Genomic DNA, 24,264 nt, shown 5'->3' on the forward strand with positions numbered 1-24,264 from the left:
TATTGATTTGTATTCCTGACAATACTTTTTCCCACTCAGAATCAGCTGCCCAAAACTGAGATGAAATATATATGCACAGGTCATAGTTTCACCAAGCAAAAATAAAATTTATATTTGCCAATACTATAGAAAGGAACCGCTTATTAAAGAATTTTTCACTCCAAATTTCGTGCCACAATTATATAACCCTCAAATTAATAATCCTCCAGTGAAATATATTCTCAAAACATAAGAGAAGACCACAATAAATCTTGGACCCCACAGTTAAGATCTCTGCAGTCGGTAACCTTTGCTGAAGGTATTAGTTCTCAGCGATATATTATAAGCCCGTGGCTAAAATAAAAACCACAGTTTGGAGAAGATTGCCAATTTATTAAAGATAATCTTGGCTTAACCAAGAAACTCACACCCAAAAGACAGTATTACCCACGATTATATGCTCAAATGAATAATAAAAATACTTTTCACTCTTAGATTTCTCCTCCTGACAACCTTCTCAAAACTTATATCGAGATAGAAAAATAAGTTTGAATCACCCGATATTAGAATATTGAAAGACTAAGGCACCTTCAAAATATTCCTGAAAACAAGTTTAAATAAAATATTTATCACAAACAATAGTCTTGCTTTTTGTTGAGATATTAAAATATTTTCCCATTTCAAAGTATATCCCAATAGCTCATGCCAAGATATATGTCTCAGATATAAATTATACTTTCTGAATAAAATATTTCTGTTTTTCAAGTAAACTCACAGGTTGGCATGAGGATACCACTGTAATATCCCTAATTGGATATTTACCCCAAAATTCACAAAGAAATCCCAGAAATTTTAAACAAAAAATATTCTAATGCAATGTATTTCAGATTTAACCAGTAAAACCCCATAAACTAACCAGATCAATGAAGTCTCAGAAATGATATTGGAATCATTATTCAGCTGAAATAAAATTTGCAGAAATAATATTACATGCCCCATTATTGTTTTATAATAATCCATTAAGATAAATTGACGCAATGTTTTGAATCTGATCCCCACATAGAAGTCGAATATAGTGTAATATGGTTTTTATATGGATTAACTAAATTTACATGGAAGTCCCCTTCAAAAGTAAGTAAATACATACGAAATATGTAAAAGGCAGTTAATCCTGCTGTGAACCAAGTTATTCCCCCAAAAATGGGAGAATATAACTTACTATCACTAAGAATTTGGTCTTTAGACCAAAAACAAGCAAAAGGTGGAATACCAGAAAGAGAAGGTGTTCCTAAAAGAAAAGTGATTCCAAGTTCTTCAGCAAAACAACCCAATAATCCAACCGTAGTTGCACAAATTACAGCAAGATTGGAAATTAGGAATATGTATCTTTTTGTATAATGAAAATTGACCCTTTTCCCTGGCTTCTCTATATAAACAACTCATGGTCATGGGTTTTTTTAAAATGAATATGGGGTGTATCAATTCAAACCTCACAGAAAGAATTCTTTTTCTCGCTTCTATCTGGCTAAATACCTTTGAGAGTTATTTTCTGTAACATTTACTTAAGTAATCACTTAACATGCTTTCACCCGAAGTAGTAATTACAATTGCAGTGGTTTACTAATAATAGTGACCGTGGAACTTGATGAGTGGTTGATTAGTTATTGCCAAATTATGGGGCTTGATTAACTTGGCTACTGGTAGCTCAAAGTTTTGTTGCATTAAGTTTTTTTCATTAAAGCCAAAATGTGTGAGTAAAGTAGATAGAGAATGAAACTTAATTGTTAAAGATAATTAAGATATATGCACACTACAGATGGATATAGAAATTTTGGAAGATGGGGTTGATCAGGACTGATATTATTTTTGCTTTTTAAATCAGTGCAGTTTTAATGATCCCTTCTTGTGCACTTCTTTTTCTGTTCTTGATAAGTATGTTAGTTTTTATTTGGTGATAATTTTCCCTTTGTTAACAATGAAGTTCATTCTCTGATACATTTTTTCGTAGCCAGGATTTTTGCCTTGGGAGCAGGATGAAGATGCGAGGATGCTTCGGATTGGATTTGTATGTTGCAATGTTATGCTTTTAAAATAAGACGTTCTTTTATATCTTAGATTTTTGTTGTCAATATGTATGACTGCATCTGCCCTTGTCATATCCCAGACACCAAAGAAAAGTTTGGTGAACTGCTTCTAATTAAATGTTTTATTTTTTAACAGGTTAAACCTGAAATAATTTCGTGGTCCCCAAGAATTATTGTTTTCCACAATTTTCTGAGTCCTGAGGTACGCATTTATTATTTGATTTGTTTGACATCTGTTCTTTGGGGACACATTATTTTGTATCAGAGAAATGAGTATCATGACCTTGACATGTAATTTCATCATGATGCATTTATTTGTTTTTTGACAAATTCTATATTGCAACAATTTTGTGTTGCCGAAGTGTAACTTGAAGAAGAATTTAGCAGCTATGCATCAAAGGAGTGGCATCACTTAGCAGTTATACTATTTACCAGTATTTAAGATGTTTCCTTCTCAATGGATTGAAAAGTGAATCAATCTCCTTGTGAGACGTGTTGAGAATATTAACCAAGATAAATCTACAGGCTTGACAATACAGATCGTACTTCCTCTTAATAGTAATATATCTCTAATGTTGGTGTTTAATATATATATATATATATCTCTTATAGGTGCCGAGTCAGGAAGGGTTATGTCTTGTTGATGCGAGTTTTGTATCACTTACATAACATATTAGCAATTGAACATTTGATAAGGAGTATCAAACATACAATTCCTCTCTTGAAAAGTTATTGCTCATGGGATATGAGAATAACTCCAATATTCCTTACACTGTTGGATACTCGCTCAGTTTTATCGATGTGATTCGCTGGTAATTACGTAGGCGGCCTTACGTAAATTGTTGAGGATGACTTGGACTTTGGTGGGATGAAGGTGATGGTGGCTCGGTTTGTGAAATGTGTGGAGGTAGATAATGTTGATGGTGGCAATGATGGAGGATTTGTCTGCCAATGGTGATGTTGATGGTAAAGTGATAGTTGTGGAAGGTGGGTGGATGTGTTCTAATACTCGACCTACTCTAACTTCCTTCTTCTAAACTTCAACTACTTAGCTATTCACTATTCTACTCCCACTCCTATGAATGGAAGGTTAGCAAATGGACGGGGATCGAACCTAATGAGAGCTGACCAGCGGCCTCACTTCCACAGGTGCAATGGTTCAAAGGAATAATAAACTAGCTTACCACACAAAGCTTCCCAACCAGCCGCTAGGATGCTAGTGGCCTAGTATTAATCCCTATCAAATATTTACCAATGCTACCATACAACTATCCATCTACTTTTAACTTCACTTAAGAAACTTCAAATGCAACCAACTTTAACAACTTGAAAGGAAATCTAACTATGTGGAAGTAGAAAACATGCAATAATACCCAATGTTCATAATCAACATGCAAATCGCAACAATGAAAAAGAGAGCAATTTTGGTATTATCTTCGCAACAATTTCTCCGACACTTTAAGAAGGAGAGCAAATGGCCTTTTATAGGGGCTAGAAATACAACAGATGGTGGAGATCAAAACAAGATCAACGATCCAGATTGGATCCTCAAAACCCTAATTAGGGTTGCCACCCCATCGGCCAATGAGAAGCTGCCACCTCATCAATGGACCAATGAAAAAAGTGCAAAAAGTGGCAACCAATGAGAAGGCACCAAAATGGTGGCCAATAAAAAATAGACTATTCTAGAAGAAAGGGAAATTGCCACTTGGGCTTACATCAAATGTTCTAATATAAATCTTTCCTTTTCTTTCATCTTCTTAGCTAAGGCGATGAACTTAGCTAGCCTTTCGTTAACTTCTCACATAGGAGGACAAGGTGTGTGCTTCGCCCTGAGTTCTGCTGACTTCACCACGCCACTTACTGCTTGTAGTATCCTTTCGTGATCCTTCTCATATTCTTTCTCAAATCCAATAAAAGCATTGAGAGAGGAAAGGGTGCCCAAATGCTTCTTCTTGATAGCAACCTTTCCCAACTCATCCAACCTCGATCCAAAATTTGTCTCATTGATATCCACCTCTCTAATATTCTCAAAATCAAGTGCCACCCCATCGTTGCTCATCATTGTTGAAATGGAAGTGTCGACGCTTGGGTTGTGATGTGCAACTACCTTTTGTATATCCTTTTATGGTACCGCCATTGGTATTGGTTATTCGCCTTATTTTCGAGAAGAAGGAAGTTTTGGGCATCATATCCTCTTTGTCTTTCTTAGTGTTTGCCTGCTTGGGATTCTTACTTGCACTACCATCCTACCATCCTCCATGCTCGTCGCCCTATTATGGGATGGTAGAGTGGTGGACCAGAAGGCAAGAAGAACCAAGGGGAGCAATCCTTAGATTAGAACGAAAGATGGATGTCAGCTTAAGCACCCCTTGCAACTCTAGATGATGAAAATTCACCTTAACCAATAATTTTACAGCTACTTTTCGGAACCTAGGATATGACTTCAAGAATTTCAAATCCCTTTGCAAATTAGAAATTTAAATTTCTAAAACTATCCAACACTTGCCCAACAAACAAAAATCAAACCTTCATATGCATCCCTTCTCCCAACAAGATTGCCAATTTTGATATAAAAAAATGTAGTCCTAAATAGAGAAAAATCAGATCTTTACCATGAATTGTCCATGTCACAAAATCAGATCTGCCTTAAGAAAATGCCAGGAGTGGAAAGTTCTGCCCTTGTCTTAATTTGTCCAAGCATGGAAGTCTTCAATTCGCCCAAAAATATCACCTAGGGCACAAATCGCAGCACATAGAAGGAGAACAAATCACCAAAAATCTGCAAAAATCTGCCCACAAGGAAAATCGCCAAGGCCTGAAATTTGCCCCTCAAGAGAAATTCGCTCAACAATGGAGAGGAATCTGCCTTAGAACAAAATCGCCTAAGCATGGAAATCTGCTCCCAAGGAAATTCGCCCAACAAATGCAAGAAAATTGCCTTCCACAAACTTGCCAAGTCTGGAAAAATCTGCTCCTCAAGGAAATTCGCCCGAGTATGGAGAGGAAGAAATGATTTGTGAAAAAGAAATCGGAAAGAGGTCTCTTTTATACCCAATTTCTTTTCCCTCTAAGCTGGCTGACCTAGTCCTGGAGGAGAAAAAAAACAAAAATTAACTCCAAGTCATGGCCCATAATTAACTGCATAGCTCAAAAATTAAATTCTGCCCAAAAGAAAATTGCATTTTTAAATTTGCCAATTAGCTCCAAATTGCAAAACGAAATTAAATGGTTGCCTTGAGGGTGTTAAATATTTCCATTTAATGAGGGTTTAGTAATTAATACGTCATTAACTTTGGATTTTGGCTAACCAAAAGCCATTTTTTTAATATTAAATTACCAAATTCATTAAAAACTAAAAGCTTTCAAGGCAATTTTAATCTATTCAAGCCAATTTTTTGCAACTTTCTACCTAAATCGATTTTGCTATGCCAATAAAAATAAAATAAAATTGCATCTAGAACCAAAAATCAATTTTTTGCAATTTAGCCCTATTTCAACAAAATTAAAATTTTCACCAAAGAAAAATTTGAGATTTTCCAAAACTTAAGTCTAATTAAAATTTCCCTTTTGAAAATAATCCAAATTTACACAATTAAAACCAAATTTTCAAAAGAAATTGTCTTAGTACAAAATTCACAATTTTATCCTGACAAGTTGAAATTAACTTAGAAAATTATTCGGCCTAGGGATAGAATTGATAGCTTTGGAAAATCAAGTTGAAACCGGGTGAAAATAAGCTAAGCCTCCCCACATTTGTCTTGAAGGTGCCAAGGCGTGAAATTTTCAAAACTCAAATTTTTTTGGACAATCAAAAAATTTGACGAGGCGATTAAAAAAAGGGGGGGTCCCCAAGATTTGGGGCGATGTGTGAAAACCTCACAACATGTCCCTTGAGGGACATACCCTTTAGAAAGGATATATAAGTAGGTTGTAAATGTAGATTATAGGACACACAGTTACAGCAGTCTACTCCTATAAGCATTTCATATCCTATAATTTATATCTAAGATTCTTTATCACAATAAAAGGTTAAATATTGAGTATTGTTTCTGCATTATAATAAGCACTAATTTCATCAATGTTCATACTACCGAGAAGATCATTCTCAGCATATAAGACTGGATTAAAAGTTTGATTAAGAGATAAGAATTTAGTAGAAACTTTACATGGTATTAGAGCTCTAGTAATCGAACTTAGGCTTTGCTAAATTTCAGTAATCAGAGTTTGTACACATCAAGCAACAATCTTCTATCTTCCATGGCTTACACAATCAGACTTGAGGACAGGTTTGATGGGAAAGAGCACTTTGAAGCTTGGAAGTTTAGAATCATGATGATTCTTGAAGAGAACAATGTAAAACGATTCATTGATGAAGCATCCAAACAACCCCTAGTTGAACCTCACAAATCTATCTAGAGCAGAGGAAATAGAAAAGCTATTCAAATCATCTTGGATGGAGTTAAAAATGATATTGTACCTATGCTTACAAAACATCAAACTGCCTTTGATATGATGAATGCATTACGAAATGCCTCTGAAGTAAACAATGCAACTAGGGTTCTTGCACTAAAAAGGCACTGAATCACATTCAGAGAAAGAAAGGAGAATCGATAAGTTTTTACTTCATAAGAGTTGCCGGCATTAGAGATGAACTATCAAGCAATGGAACCATCATTAGTGACACAGAATTAACACTTATGGCTATAGATGGATTGCTAGATTTATGGGAGACATTCGAACAAGGAATAAGTGCCAGAGATCAGCTCCTGGACTTTAATAGACTCAAGAATGATAGTCTTCAAGAGGAATTCAAAAAGCTAAAGAAAGGAGGGAAACCAAAAGTAGAAGATAAAGAACTTCACGTTCTTAATACAAACTCCTATAAAGGCAAGAAGAAGCATTTCAAGAAGAAAAAGAGAAAGCAAAAGAATGGAAAGCCCAAGAAAGATCTATCTAAAAAAAAAGTGTTTCAAATGTGAAAAATTTGGACACTATAGATCTAATTGTCCTGAAAACTCCAAACAACGGGCAAATTGTACAAATGTCATAAGAGAAGAAGATACTTATGATCCTGAGAACCGTGTTTTGTATTCCTCTATCAAATGAAATTTCAAATAAAGCATGGGTAATTGATAGTGGATCTTCTAGACATATAACGAGATACAAAGAAACTCTAGACTCTTTACCAGAGGAGGTTGATGGTGAAGTTACCATTGGTGATAACTCAACACACTCCGTTGAAGGAATTGAAAATTGTACATTGAAACTAAAATCAGGCAATACTCTTCTTCTTAAAGGTGTAGTCTATGTAGTAGGGATTAAAAGAAACCTAATCTCAATTACAACACTTGAAGATGATGGGCACAATGTTGCATTCGTAGATGGAAAAGTATTAACTTGGGCTAAGAACTCTTCCATCAAGAAATCAAAGTTAATTGGTCAAAGAAAGGGATATTTGTATGAATTGAATACAGAATCTAGTCGATCCATTCAAGCCCTAGTCCACGAAGTTGAAGATTCAAATGAAATATGGCACAGAAGATTAGGGCATCTAAATTTTAAAACTTTATCGACTATGAAAAAGATGATTACTGGATTACCCAAATTAAATAAAGACTACCCTAGTATTTGCAAAGGGTGTGCTCTGGGTAAAAGCACCAGAAGTCCCTTTCATGATACTACTAGGAAAACAAATAATGTACTAGAATTAATTCATTCAAATTTATGTAGACCTATGTCTGTTCCTTCTCTTGGAGGATTTTGGTATTATATCTTGTTCATAGATGACTTCTCTAGGAAAACATGGATCTACTTTTAAAAATGCAAGGAATCATAAGAAATCCTACAAAGATTTAAAGAATTCAAAGCATTAACTGAAAATTTTTCAAGACATAAAATTAAAGCCCTTAGAACTGATAACGGAGGAGAATATACCTCACACTTGTTTAAAAGGCTTTGTAAAGAATCTTAGATTAAGAGGGAGTACACTATTCCTTATAACCCAGAGCAAAATGGGGTGGTAGAAAGAAAGAATAGGACAATTATAGAAGTTGCTAGGGCTATGATTTTTGACCAAAACTTAGAATATTATCTTTGGGCAGAAGACTCTTGTATTGTTGTATATCTTCAAAACAGAAGTCTTCATCCTATCTTAAAGATAAAACACCTGAAGAAGTATTTACTAAAGTAAAACCCAATGTAAGTCATCTTAGAATTTTTGGATGTCCTGTATATATCCATGTTCCAAAAGAAAAGAGAACCAAGTTAGAACCCTCTGGGCGGAAAGGTGTTTTTGTAGGGTATAGTGAAACTTCTAAATCATATAAGATTTTCATACTTGGATAGAAAGCTATTGAACTTAGCAGAGATGAAATTTTTGAAGAAGATCTTGCATTCAAAAGAGCCATAAGTTTTGATGAACCTTTTCCTTTATCTAGTTTTGAAAGAAATAGTGAATCTAGGTCCTAGAGGGAGAACTTAGAAGAAATCGAAGATGAAATTCAAAATATGAACTTTGAGAAAATTCAAACAAAATACCACTTTGGGCCATTAAAACAGTTGAAGTAGCTCAAGACTTTGTTGCACCTTCTGGAACAATCAGAGAAAACAAAAGACTTAAAAGATTCTCTGGTTATACAGCTAGCATAAGTGATTTATCCAAAATAGAGCCAACCAATCCCTCTGATGCTATGAAACATACAACTTGGAAAGAAGCTATGACAAAAGAATACCAATCTATCATGAAAAATGATGTTTGGTAAATTGTTCCAAGACCCAAAGGAAAATATGTTGTTTATTCCAAGTGGCTATTAAAATAAAGCATGCCGTTGACGGTAGTATTGAGAAGTATAAAGCCGGTTTTTTAGCCAGAGGATTTTCTTAGAAAGAAGGGATTGATTATGAAGAAACCTTTGCTCATGTTGCTAGATATACCTCTGTAAGAGCAGTCTTAGCAATTGGCGCATCAAAGGGATGGAAGGTACATCAGATGGATGTGAAAACAACATTCCTAAATGACAATATTTCAGAAGAAGTATATCTGGAGCAACCTTAAGGATTTGAAACACACGATCCTAACACTTTTGTTTGCAGGCTCAAGAAAGCTCTCTATGGGCTTAAACAGGCTCCCAGGCCCTAGTATGAAAGAGTTGATAAGTATTTCACTAGCTCAGGATTCTCCAAGAATGAAGCTTATCCAAATTTATATTATAAAAGAGATAAAGATGATATGGTAATTATGATATTGTATGTTGATGATGTACTAATAACAGGTGATGATCATCTCATAGATTAGTGCAAGAAAGATCTAACTAGAGAATTTGAGATGAAAGATTTGGGACTCCTTCATTACTTCCTAGGACTGTAAGTACAACAAAATTCTGACAATATCATACTAAATCAAGGAAAGTATACATCAGATATTTTAAAGAAATTTGGAATGTGGAATTGCAAACCTATGTCTTCTCCAATGGAGACTAATCTACATAAACTTAAGGAAGCAGTTGCAGAATCACCATCCATAGATTCCGCTCTCCAGAGACAGATGATTGGGTCTCTTATGTACTTAGTAAATACAAGACCAGATATTTGCTATGCAGTTAATGCCTTAAGTCAGTTTATGTGTGAACCGAAGGAGATTCACCTAGTCACAATTAAACACATTATGAGATACTTACAAGGCACTCTTAATCTCGGACTCAAATATGAGAAAGTTGCTTTAGAATTGCATGGATTCATTGATTCAGATTGGGATGGAAGTGTTAAAGACAGGAAAAGTACTTCAGGATGCTGTTTCAGTTTGGGATCAGCAATGATATCTTGGATATGTAGAAAGTAGTCTTCAGTAGCACAGAGTTCCACAGAGGCCAAATATATTGCAGCAGTGATGGCCTCCCAAGAAGCAATATGGCTGAGGAAGTTACTTGTGGGATTATTTGTGCAAGCTATGAATCCCATGATTATTCATTGTGATAATCAGAGTTCCATCAAGCTCTCAGTGAATCTAGTTTTCCATGACAGGTCTAAGCATATTGAAATTCCTTACCATTATGTAAGAGATATGGTAGACAAAAATTCTGTAAAATTGGAATACATTTGCATTGCAGATCAGACAACAGACATACTCACCAAACCTCTATCTAGAGTGAAGATAGAACACTTCAGGAGGAGACTTGGTATGGTTGAGTTGTAATCCATTTGTATTCTCTTGATTTTTAATAAAATAATTTTATTTTGTCAGGGTATTGATTGTTATGGGCACCACCATTTGTATTCATTTTTTTAAGAGGTGACGATTTCTGAAATGAACAGTTGTATAAAACATTATGAGAGGTGACGATCTCTTGGATAATGTGCTAAACAGTAGAGTTCTACTGTAAGATCTAGATGAGTTCAAGATCATATTGTAATGTTGACATTGCTATGTTCATGTGTCACAAATTGGATAAAGGAAGAATCTTAGTATTCTCTGGGTTTATCCTGTATTTTGGTAGATCTTAAAACTTAGGATCATGTTGTGATATGGAAATACCAGTTTCTATGAAATCATAACTTTGATAAATGAAGAGATTACTCTTCAGATTTATCCTGTATAATATCACTAGTGGTAGTGATTTGTTATATCGCAGGTTTAGTAATATGACTTTGTATCATGTGTTCTATGATACCACATACTAAGAAGAGACAGACAGATATAGAGTATTAATTCTTGTTTATTCATTTGTATTGGTGTTGCTAGATATAATATCTCTCTGTAGGATTATCAAGTTAAGAGGGAGTGTAAAGAATATTAACCAAGATAAACCTACATGTTTGACAATACAGATTGTAGTTCCTCTTAATATTAATATATCTCTAATGTTGGCATTTAATGATATATATATCTCTCCTATGGGTGCCAAGTTAGGAAGGGTTATGTCCCTTTAGAAAGGATATATAAGTAGGTTGTAAATGCAGATTATAGGACACACAGTTACAGCAGTCTGCTCCTATAAGCATTTTATATGCTGCAATTTATATCTGAGATTCTGTATCACAATAAAGGTTAAATATTCAGTATTGTATCTGCATTATAATAAGCACTAATTTCATCAATATTCATACTACTTAGAAGATCATTCTCAGCATATAAGACTGGATTAGAAGTTTGATTAAGAGATAAGGATTTAGCAGAAACTTTACAAGACGGTGACCTCCTTAGTAGATTACATTGAATTGAATTTAAATGCACAAGCTCACAGTCAACCCATGTCCTGCAGCCAAAGGAGTTTTTTGAGATCATAAAGATCAGTCAAAACCTGTGCATGCTTTTATTTTGGTATATATATCATGTAATGATAATATTGGTGGAATCTACAATTCTTCCGAGAGAGGTCCATTTAGCTATCAACAAAGGATAGACCATTCTAGAAGATAATGGAGATTATGTTTGTTTTAAAAAGTCCTTCAGTAATTCATGGATGCACTAGCTAGAGGCTGTAATCCATTATCAGTATGTGCCACATGTTTTGTTTCATTTAATAAAATGTCTATAAAATATGATACCATGAAGCATCAAAATTGCCTACGGCTTAGCATAAATAAATTTTGTAAGAAATGGAGCTTACTTCTCTCATTTTGAAAAAGCACTTCAAAGTGTAATGCAAATATGTTGACCACCAATGATCCTAATAATAAAATAAATCACAATTGTTGGGAGGTTATCATTAGTTGACATCCATAGTGGGTTTTTATTTCAGCCAATTGCTGATGTTTATATCAAGTTTAAATGCTTGTTTAATTGGAGCATGGAGCGCTAATTTCATCAATCAAGTGCTTTAGCCAAATCTAACTATTTAATTGCCAGTCCCTTTTATGTTCTGATTGGTAAAATTATTTTATGCTGCAGTAGCTGGTTTTTGTGTTATAAATTTGGGGATGATATATCCAGTAAGCTTGGAATCATTGAGATGGGAATTCTTCAGACAGTAATCTCTCCATAAACACAATTTAAATCAACTCCAATTCAATTTCAGATTTTGGAATGCTGCAGTAGAAATTTTCTTTTCTACAAATATCTGAAGGAATATGTTATAATAAGCCCCAGCATGGGTTATATGAATATCTACATCTGAACTTTTAAGCCGGTCGTGGTTGGAATGTCTGGAATATTTTTAAGTTTTAACTATCCAGCATTCTAATGTCTTGATCCACTGGCACACTATCAAGACATTGCCTCTTAAGAATTGACTTTTGAAAGAGCATTGTATTGACTTTCCCTTCTCTGATCCAACTGACAGATTTTACTCACTTCCTTTTCTTCTCTCTGATCAATAAACAGTGAGAACATTCAATTTTGCTACCGAGACTGACACAAACATGTTCATCTAGATAGAGTTTTACTTTATATTTTGCACACCAATATGATTAAAAGACAGTCAAGGAAATTAAACACAAAGAATGACCACCCTTGGAACTGACACTAAACCACCACTTTCTATATCAGATATTGATTTGAGAGATGAAAAAGGAAACAAATTGGATTATAAGATTTTGCAAGCTTATGCAAGAAAAATCTAAAGTGACCCTCTTCACCAAAACAGTGAAGGCTATCAATTCCTTTTGAGGCTTAATAAATTAAATTGGGGAGAAGGTGGAAAGATGTTTAAGGAAGCCAGAATAGAATCACCACATCCTTAATAATTTTAAATTAACGTTGAACCATGCCATTGACTCCTAATCATCAATACAAAAGAAGAACTACCAAAAAGAATCTTTTTGGTTGTATCCATTGAGAACACTTCTAAATCAGTTTCTTGAAGGAAAATCAACAAAGATAAAAACAATCTTCTTTTTATTATAAACCAGCTAAGTTGCCAAATCAAGAATAGGAACACGTATGGTACGTGGGTACGAAACGCTGGTACAGAAGAATTTTTTTGAGGGTTGGGGAGGTGAGTACAGTTGTGGTATGTTCATACAGATATACACACACACATACATATACATATATATAGTGTATGTATATGTCTGTATGTATGTATATATGTCAGTAAATGTACAAAAGGAACATATTGGAGGAAAAAATTCACTCTACCAGGATAATTTAAGAAACCTTTGTGCAGAGCATTGCTTCAGCATTTCCTTTGAAGTCAGTAACTGCTATGCCCCTTAAGCTATAGTTTGTATTATGGTGCGAGTAGTTGGCTTGTGGCTACTTTAAGTCTTGAATAAGGTACACAATCATAGGTTGTTCTAGGAACAATATTTAATTATCTAAAAGAAATTCACTGAAATCTGAAAGATATGGGGTTTTCCAAAATGACCTCCAAAATTGATAAGAAGTCTTTACCTTCATGGTGCCAAGATGATGCTTTGATACTTTTTGCAATAAAATAGCTTTTACATGATCAATATAATAGGAAAATGCTGTAAATAGTTGATAATAATATGCCAGTTCAAAGGGGCAACCTCCTAAACCACTTTGAGGGGGTTACCTTTTGATAGTCTTCAGTGTTCATGAACAACTTAATATTCAACATGATCATAATAACTAACCTATACCTTCTTTATATACCATACTTATGCCTTGGATACCACCGAGGACAACTTAGATTATTTAAATATAACTCTTAGGATGGCTTAAATACACACATGTATGATTCTAATGGAAGATGAGATAAGATAAATTTATTAATATCCAATGAAAGATCAACAAGGCTCAAAGGGATTGCCAAGTACAATGAAAGGGGGCCAACCCGCAACAGGGACTCAATGAATGTCCAAAGGAGAAACAACAAATTCATAAAGTATTGGAGAAAAGAGAGAAACCTTCCAGACCCAAACAAGGGTCTCAAACAATTGTGAAGAACTTCTGAACCAAAGGATAATCAATAGGGCTCGCTAAATTTGTGGACCTCCTTGTAGTGGTCTTGGAGGAGGAGGGCTGCATTGGATAATGCTGTCCTGGACCGTACAAAATCTGGAGAAAGGGGCGGTGCAAAACGATTGCTTGGCACCACATGCCAAGTGAGTCCTACTGAAGAAGGAAGTAATAAGTTGGCAAGGTGGAGATGTTGTAGGGCGTTAGTGCTAGAGCATGTTGTTTCAAAACCTAAGGGCTTCCTGAAAATAAAGGGCAAGGCTTTTTTGGTTTGTATAGCTAAAGAAAGTGGAGAGCAACCGTGTCTCCTTGTGAAGGCAATAGAACCTTTCTTTGATCTCATAGTATAGAGGACGATGAAAAATTAAGTGCTTCTTAGAATCAATCTCACCAATGCTGGAAAGTTGACATATATGGCGCTCTCTGTCCATAAGGTGATTGTGTTGCATTGGAGCCTATGGGAACTTTACCTAAAGGAGCGAAGGGGGTTCTTGAGAGAACGTGGCTAGTGGAGGGAGAGGTAGGAAGGGCAGGCAACAAGTCTGCCCTTCAACTCTAGAAAGTGCTTTGCGTAAAAGGTCATTATGACAAAAGATCCCTATGGGGGTTAACACAAATAGTATACATAAACTGCCTGAAAATGTTAGCTCTGATGTACCCATTTAGTTCTACTAGGGAGGAAGATGGGGGGGGGGGGGGTGCATTAAGTGAATATTGGAAGGAGGGAAGGCAATCCATCTCAATCCCAATGGAGCAAAGAAGGGAAGAGGCCTCAACAAACTAATCATGAGTCTAACCAAAAGGGAGAGCAAAAGAAACAATAAACTTTGAATAGAAGTAGGCTGGGTACAAATTTTTGTCACAAGCATTTGATGAGTTAGCAAAGCCCTGAAGTTGGTAAAGGTACCAAACCAGATCAAAGGTGGCCTCAAGCTCGAAGAGACGAGCCCCAAACTCTGTAAGAATAATGTTGCATGGGATGGATTGTTTGTACTGAATAATATGTTGAAGGAGGAGAATCTTAACTCGCTTGGCCAAAGCTCAATCAAACTCTAGTAGGGGATCCCACACAACAGAGTCATAGAGAACAATACGTCTGATAAGTGTATCCATAAGTGTCATCTTGGATAGAGTGTTCTAAAAATGGTGAGAAAAGCATCGTCTATTGAGGAGTGCTAATGAACCATAAGTTATAACCCTTTTTGATCCCTTGTCAAAGGGTGAGTCTCATGGTAAGGTGGGGCTCCGAAAACATAACCTCTAGATATGTATAGAAGGATGAGATATCCACCTCCAAGCACTTGAAGAAGAAATGGCGGTGAGAAGTCTTAAGAGCATTGAAGACAATCACCTTGGTTTCCCCAAATTGATTGTCAAATGTTGTAACTCGCAAAAGGATGTGAGACTATCAAGTTGTGTTGTAAACCCTCAGAGTAGAAGCTAAGAGAACATCATTCAGGAAGAGAAGGATAGGAATTTTAACCTGGTGAAGAAGAGAACCATCCTCGAGGATATTGATGTCCTGAAGATGCATCCCGATTTTGTTAAAGTAGATGCCAAAGAGGGTAGGCGTCATGGAACAACCTTTCTTAGCCTTGATAGTGCTCCTAATAAAATTTGAAAACCTTGAAGGGGTCTGGAGATGACCCACACCGGTCTTACAAGGTCTCATTATGACCACTACAATAATCTTAGAGATACTAAAATTCTAAAGCTACTAAAAGAGAACCATCCTAGGGACAAAGTTTCCTGAAGGCCACAAAGCAACAATACACCTTTGAGTAGTGACGGTGTGCCTCCTCTAGAATACTCCAGAGAGTGAAGATGTGATCCATACTTTGATAGTCTTGTCTGATAATAATTATGTATTTTTTTAAGAGTTAAGGTAGCCACAGGCTGACTACTCAAAACAATACACATTATAGGGTTAGGGGTATAGTACTAATCCTCTTGGATATTTCAAAAGTGGAGAGTGAAAATCTTCTCGTTTCTAAAGTTTTCCATATATAACCCCACACAGAGCCATACAGGACAACAGGTTTGATAAGTGTGCCCAAAAGTTTCGTCTTGGACAGTGTGTTCACTGAAAATAGTGATGGAAGCATGGTCATTTGAGGAAGGCTAATGAACCATAAGTTATATCTTTGTTTGGTTCGTGGTTGAAGGGCTGGTCTCATGGTAAAGTAAGATCTTGAAAAATTGACCTCCAGATATGTATAAGAGGATGAGATCCAACTCCAAGCCCTTGAAGAAGAAATAAAGGCCAGAAGTCTTAAGAGCATTGAAGGCCATTACTTTGGTTCTCCCCAAATTCACTTTCAAATGTTGTTACTTGCAAAAGGGTGCAAAACTGTCAAGCTGTCCCTGTAAACCCTTCAAAGTAGAAGCTAAGAGAACATCATCTAGAAAGACCAGGATAGAAATCATATCTTGGTGAAGAAGACAATCATTTGTGGGGAGAGTGTGGTCTTAAGATACCTCTCAAGTTCATCAATTTAGATGCTAAAAAGGGTAGGTGACAAGGGGCAACCTTGCTTAACCTTGATAGCGCTCCTAATAAAGTTTGAAAACCCAAAGAGGTCTGGAGATGATTCACAACCGTCTCATAGGAATCTCATGATGACCGCCAGAAGAATCTTATAGATACCATAATCTTGAAGCAATTGAAAGAGAGCCATCCTAGGGACAAAGTCAAAGGCTTTCCCAAGTCCACAAGTCCACAGAGCAATAATATACCTTTAAGGAGTAATGATGTGCCTCCTCAATAATACTTTGGAGAGTGAAGATGTGATCCATACTCTACAATCCTGTTTGAAAATTATTGCGTATTTTTTAAGAGTTAAGGTAGCCACAAGACGACTACCCATAACACAATACACATTATAGGGTTAGGGGCATAATAGAAACCCTCTTGGATGTCTAGAAATTGGAGAGTGAAATCTTCTAGTTTCCAATGCTTGCCTTATCAAGAAGTCAAATTTGTGCTTTAATGCATATACTTGTAAACTCCTTTGCCACTCCTTGGGCACACACATCCTTGTTACCAGTACAACTCAGATACAAGCCAAATATTGTACACATGCGTGCCCCTAAAAACTTAATTCTCGAACCATGCCAAATAGTATGTGATTTGATATTTATAAAATTGACGTAAATCTTCCCAAATTTAGTTAAAAGAATCTTCATTAATGCATTAAATTTTTTTTTTGGTATAAACAAAACCTACACCAGTTGAAATGTTTTTTCTAATTCAGTAACCCATTTTTTTGGTTCGTCTTCCTATGCAACTCTACTTTTTTTTGCATATTGTAAAGTGCTAAATTAACTTATAAACTTATAATTATTTGTGTCTATATTGCTTTTGAAGTAGTGAAAATTGTGTCAAGTATGTGTGTGTGTGTGTGTGTCTCTATTATTAATGTTGTATCCAGCCGTATACATATTGGGGATATTAAAAAATGGCACCATCCTTGTCGGATACTCTATCTGTATCCATGTCTATGCAACTTTGCTTTAATGAAATCACAGATTAATGGGTAACATGGATTAGGAAACCAAAAAAATCTCTATTTACTTAATAGGTATTGCTGTTTAGAAATAAATTAAATGACATTTTATTTTCTGCTCAATGACCCTTCATCCCACACATAAAAATATGGGGTGCAAAAAAGAGTGAGCCATACCAATTAAGATAAATTTATCATCTACGAATTAGAAGGGAATTGTAATGGTCTGACCTGGACTTGTAAGAGGTGCACGGAATCAGATTCAGCACTGCAGGTGTGTGTAGTTTGTAGTTTTATTTGCAGAAAAAGAGGTGTCTATAACTTTGGCCTATCCACCATTTGTCTCTGGCTTCACACACCATCAGCCTTACTAAATACAAAAGACCAAAGTTATTCAAAACTAGAAAACTTAGGAATTAAACAGATTAGATCAAAGGAATCTGAGGGTCCTAAAAAACCCAGCAAAGCCATTAGGAGAAGATTTCTTGAGAAAATAATTTGTGGGAGCTATTGCTGCGAGCAAAGCATGTAGACCTCTTCTTTTGGATCTCTTTGTAAGGGTAAATAATTTTGTCCAATATTTTATGACTTGTGATTGCAAATGAAATTGTTTTGATAATTGTTGCATATTAGAGAAAAGATGTATATGCATTTTATCATGGAAAATTATGGAAATCCAATGTCATGTCCCCATTTTGGAGGCAATTTGATTTAATTATTTTAATTAATTAGGTTGTCCAAAATAATGAATATTTTATGAGGATGACTAATTAATTATTTTAATTAAATAAATAAGTGGTATTAAGTTAATTATTTATAAAGTTATCAAATAAATAAATATTAAAAGGTAACTTTATATTTAATTAATTTGATAAAGTGACTTGAATTATAAAATATTTTATAAAGTCACTTAATAGATAAAATAAAATAATGTTCTAAAAGTTTCTAGAAAAAGTGGAGAAAAAAGAATAAATAGGCACCCCGGGCTTCATTCTGATCATCCAGTTGTTTATTTTTCTTTTGACATCAAATTGTGATTCAGTCACATAGTCTATTGTGGAGCCAAGTGGTTTCAGATAGTCAGTTGATCTTTGGGAATGAAAACTCCCTTGGATTTGCATAACTGAGAAAGTGAAATATCTTCTGAAGGGTTGCACATTTGGAGGTGATAGTTCAGTCACTTCAGCTAGGGCATCATTGGGCTTAAGGCCATTTTCAGCATTTCAGCATTTCAGGAGACATTTTTAGTAGGGCCAGAATTATTGGAGGTCATTTCTAGCAGGTCCGAAATTATTGGAGGTCATTTCTAGTAGGCGAAAAAAGTAGTCCGAAAAAGGAGCTCCAAAAAAAGCAATCCGAAAAAGCAGTTCGAAAAAGCAAAAACGAAAAAAGCAAATTCGGAAAAAGCAAGTGGAAAAAACAGATCGGAAAAAAGCAAAGCAGAAGGAGCAACATTGTAGAAAATTATTACAGCCATCTACAATCAGGTTTTTCACTTCTCATTTGGCATATTTTCTAAGAAATGTAGGTTTTCAGCTGAGTACAAAATATAGCTTCAGCACTTCACTATTTTCATATTGTACTTGTCTTTGTTTGCCATTTGGCATTATTGGTATCAAAGGAAGGCTAGGATTTTGCAATTGAAAGAGCATTGTAATTTTTAGACTATCTATATTGCAAACCTAGAGTTTGATGATCAGCTTATTAGTTTGCATGCCAATTGTTTGACAAAATGTCAATTGGCTGTAAGTTCTCTTTTTGGCATAAATAATGTTATAATTTTGCATACTAAGTGTTTATATTAATGCCACTTGGTTGTAAGTGCATTAATGCCATCCTAGGTTGCATCCAAAGTATTTGTCATAATTACTAATTGCTGTAGCTACATATTGCAAGTAGTTTAAGTCACATATTTGTATTGAATATTGCCAAAATTAGTTGCACATTCATGTTAAGTCATTGTTTAGACAATTTGGAGTCTTTTGTAAGCATTCTCTTTGATGCAAATTGAAACAAGAGTTATTGCGGCAATCTGAAAAGTTATATCAGTCATATGACCCCTTGTATGCAAAGTGTTTGACAAAATTCTTTGAGCCTTCAATCAGCATTTTAAGGTCGGATTTGAGCAGGACCATTACAGTGGTATCAGAGGTTGCTTGCAAAGTGTTTGACGAAATGTCAAACAATTGAAGTATAAAGATTTTTGGTGTTTGAAGGAGTTATAACCTGTTGGGGTTATTACATCCAAAATCTCAATTTTATTCAGGAATCATTTAAAATACAAGGAAACATTTCATAGCTTCCATCTTTGGCAACAGTTATCACTGCTTAGATTGCTCAGCAGTCTTTTCACTGGAATATGGGATTTTTTCTCCCTGTCTGAGCTGTTGTGCTGATTTGAAAACTTGGTGGGTTCTATATGGCCTTGTTATATATTGTGTTTTTCATGCTTGTGGCTGCTATTTATTTGAATTTCTAGATTTACTTGTGCTCTACTTCCAAATGTTTACTATGAGTTTGTATTGCCTTTGCTTTTGGAATCCAAAGGAATTTTAGTTTCTTATTATTCTCAAAAATAAGGTATGAAAATGAGCTTTAATTCTAATTAAGAGTATAAAGTCTATCTCTGACTCACAAGTCTAATGATTGCACTTCATTTTAATATTGTGTTTTCCTTTTACAGGAGTGTGATTATCTGATTGCAATTGCTCGACCTAGACTTCATGTTTCCACTGTGGTGGATAGTAAAACAGGCAAGGCATGTATATTATAATATATAATCATTATGTTTTATTTTGTAGAAGGAATTGTCTTGGTCTTACTTGCTTTTCAATGTACTTAGAATTTCATTTAGCCTGAAATATCAAGAAAAGATATTAATAGTTTATGATTATGACCATATTCAATATTTTTCTCCCATAAAATTGGAAATTGTAAATATCTTTAATGTTGACAATTCAAGAACAGAAACAACCATAAGGTCAATACAAAACAGCAACAAAACATTTTGCTTCTTAATGAGTTTTCTTTTGTTCAGTAATAGGCCAAACAAGTGCTGGACTGTACTTGAAAGTTAGAATTTCTTAGCTTGATGTTCCTTCTGAGTAGTCTGCATTTTGTAGCTGGGAAAAGAGTAGTTATGTTCGGCTAAATAAACAGTGCTATATTTTGCTATGGTAGAGAGAAGTTTCTGACTAGTGTGGTTGGTAGTTGGTAAATCAACCTGGTAAATTATTTGTTGTTGGTTGTAGTCAGAACATCTATTTCTTTGATAGTGAAAGATGTCGACTAGGGATGTTTGTTGAAAATACTGAGTTTTGTTTGCAAATCTGTCTTTGGCCAGCTTATGCAATGGGCTTTTTGCACTTTGTTGTTTTTTGATGCCAAACAGTAATGCAATGCTTGAAATGGAAGATAAAATGATACCTTTTGGAATTTTCTACTATAAAATTATAGATTCATCAGGAAATCAAAATTCTGATTTTCATTGCAGCAAACACAAATATCATGATAATGTCCAGAGTCAAAATGGGCATACCAGGAGTCCAGCGTTGACCTGAAGGTGTACTTTTTATTGAGTAAGTGGATGAGTAATGCAATATAGGAGCTTCTAGAGGATAATAACTGCTCCAGTGTAACTTATTCTAATCAACTATAATTACCTTAAACCTTTATTGCTGAAATAGGTAGATCTGAAACAAATCCCAAAAAGATGGCAGGCAAGATATCTGGATTTTGACTAGTTATTTCACTAGATTGCTGATATCTTTCACACGTGCTTCTAGAAATCCATTTAATCCACTTGTTTGCTGATTGTTATGCCTAGCAATGTATTTCCACATTTATTCAAATACTAAATACTGTTGTATTATTTATTTGCCTCTCTAGCAACTCTAGAATTTGCACGGCCTGCCTAGCGAAGCCACGTGGGTCTTGAAAAGGATAATTTCTGCCTTCAGTTACCTGCACTAACTGGTCCTCTTTCTGTTGCAAGCTTGTAAATGCTGATAAAGATTGAATTTTGAAGGCCAAACAGGAATTCTGGGTTAATTCTTCTGCAATATTTCTTGGGGTTTTGTCCAAGCTTGCTTGGAATCGAGGAGTTTCTTTTCTCCAACACCTATATGCTTCTGATCTGATCCTAGAGCTGCAATTTCTCCAACACCTATGTTGCTGGTATGGGTACGGGAAAATCGGTAGATATTTTGGTACGACAATTTTTTGGGGGAAGATTGGGTACGTCCATACAGAAAAACATTCAAAATTATAACTATATAAATATTTGCAGGCTTGAAAGTAAATACAAGATTTGAATTTTGAATACCACAGATCATACATGCTAAAAAAACTCGAAACTGCCATTAATATTAAAAATCCAAAATACAATAATACCAGTTTGCTATCAATTTGTCAAAACTTGAATTTATGATAGCTTACTCAATTCATTGTTCATTGGTTCAACATTAAAATAACACACTTAGTAATTACTAATTACACATCAATGATATAGGCATCATATAAGATCATCAACATCAACATCATCAATGACATTAGATGATGTAAGGAGATTAGAATCAAATGCAACCCCTCTGCTACTTGCATTAGGAAGACGGTGGCTGCCCGACTGCACATCCAGTAAAGATTGTGTGGTAGCTGAAAAATCCAAATCAGTTCACTTTGGATCTACATCCCAAAATTTTATGCCCCCTTCCTTGTACTCATTCTGGCTATGAGTAAGAAGGCGCAAGTTGGAATGCACATAAACTAGGTCTTCTGCCTTACTTGCAGCCAGTCGATTGTGTTTCACTGAGTGAATAAAGGAGCATGTACTTCAATTTTGCTCAGATGAGGAGGAAGTAGCAACCTATTGAAATAAAGCGAGGGGCATAAAAAATGTCATTCAAATTTTAAAGTTAATATTTTTTGTTATTTTTATAAATAGTAAACAATATAATTTATAGATTTAAAGAGTGCAAAAAAAATCGTAAAACTTACTTGTGATAAAAGTTTGATTGCAAGAGTTTGGAGGTGTGGAGCATCCTTCGTATACTTGTCACGGAGAGTAGAAGCACTTTGACTATTGGAAGCTACGAAATCAGCAAACTCACTTCTAACCATAATCTCTATTTCACAATCAAGGAAGAGTTTTGTAAGTGCTTTCCAACATCCTTCACTAACTTCTGCATCTTTGTATGGTGATACCTTTGATGGCATAGCAAGAATTTCATCACTATAAAATTCGATAGTCAATGCAAATGCAAGAAAATGAAGTGGGATGGTCATTTTATTCCAACGCTCAACACAAATTGTCTGCACCTCTTTGACGAAAGTTTCTTCAGGATCTTGCTCCTTTTCATTGATGACATGTTTCATTTTCTCAAGCATTGAGTCAATTCCATCGTATACCTCTCCCAAACATGGATGATCTGTGTCGGTATAATTGGATCATACTCATGATGGGCTCAATGAAATTAAGAAGATTTTCTGCTCATTCCAACCAAGTGTCATCCAAGATCATTCTTTTTACTTTTGTAGCCCTTTCAATACTAGATTGCCTCCATAGGGACCAGCTTTGACTAATAACCATACTAGCAAGTGACTCTCGCACCTTCACAAGTCTCCTCGACACAATTGTGTTAGATGCAAATCGAGTCTCAGGAACCTATTCAAAAAAATTAAAAATAAAATTTGAAATACAAAGATGTGGTCAAGTTTAAAAACTAAATTCATAATTATTAAAGTGAAAGACAAAATTTAAAAGCTAAGAACTAAAGCATTTAATTTACCTTTTGTGAAAATGATCTGAAAATGGCCTGTGACATGTAATGTTTTGTGATGAACATTTGGATCTCTTCAGCTTCTGCATAGATTTCTTTGATCCAATTAAGTTTCCTACCCAACTTTTGTAGCATAAGATTGAGAGAGTGCATTGCACAAGGTGTCCAAAATATGTGTTCAAACCGTGTCTTAGTCAACATGCCTGCAGCTTTACAGTTCTTTGCATTGTCTGTGATTACTTGGACAACATTTTGAGGGCCCAGACCCTGAATACATTGTATAAGGATGTTAGCAATAAATTGTGCATCCTTCACCTGCCCTTCACAATCCATATCTTTAAGAAACATTGCCCTTTAGGGCACACTATAATCACATTGATTAATGGATGATTTTTGGCATCCTTCCACCCATCATAAATAGTTGACACCCCTATTTGTTTCCATGAATTCCTAATAGAAGCCAATGCAGTGTCTATGCTTTTTACCTCCTTTGCTAGTAAGGTACTACACATTTTCTCATATCTTGGCCCCATGTACCCTTTAGGAAGCCCATTTATTTTCCTCAACATATCTTGCCAATATGGTGATCACACAACATTAAAAGACAAACCATTTGCATATAAATATCTTGCGACAGTTTGATTTGCAATCTCCCTAGCATTGTTCTTAAATGCACTCTCCAATAGCCCCTTTTTTCTCTTCACAATAATAAGTTCTTTAGTTCTACCCAAAAATGGGTGGCTCTCTACTACAACATCTGGAAAGTCACTATGAGATGGAGGAGGCTTCCTAGATCCCTTCCCTTTCTTTAAATGATGGTTAGTGCCACGTCAAGCTCTTGCATCTGCTTCCTCTTTCTCTCTAATAAAGCTAGCTATTTGTTGAGGTGGTAATCCATTACCATCCTCTCCTGGACATGCTTTGATACCTTGCTGGGAAATCGCACAAAGATGGCCTTTCACATGACTATATGAACTTTTGTGCCTCACATTACAAAAATTGTATATCCAAACAAATGTTCCACCCTTTTTTACTTGTTCTATCTTTTGAACATT

General features: G+C 35.2%; 1 protein-coding gene across 2 annotated transcripts in view; it reads left to right on the top strand.

Annotated features, from left to right (window-relative positions):
* The window catches only part of LOC149557334 (prolyl 4-hydroxylase 1-like), a 249,672-nt gene that overhangs the window by 123,910 nt on the left and 101,498 nt on the right, over positions 1 to 24,264 (top strand). For both annotated transcript variants that reach the window (XM_089832005.1, XM_089832006.1), the window contains exons 4-6: positions 1,992 to 2,044; positions 2,200 to 2,265; positions 20,116 to 20,190. In XM_089832005.1, the coding sequence (XP_089688131.1) occupies positions 1,992 to 2,044; positions 2,200 to 2,265; positions 20,116 to 20,190 (194 nt within the window). The remainder of the gene's footprint in view (positions 1 to 1,991; positions 2,045 to 2,199; positions 2,266 to 20,115; positions 20,191 to 24,264) is intronic.

This window comes from Cupressus sempervirens, chromosome 5, assembly GCF_028749045.1.
Source record: "Cupressus sempervirens isolate cs-2001-9-10 chromosome 5, ASM2874904v1, whole genome shotgun sequence".
In the NCBI taxonomy this organism is placed as follows: domain Eukaryota; kingdom Viridiplantae; phylum Streptophyta; class Pinopsida; order Cupressales; family Cupressaceae; genus Cupressus; species Cupressus sempervirens.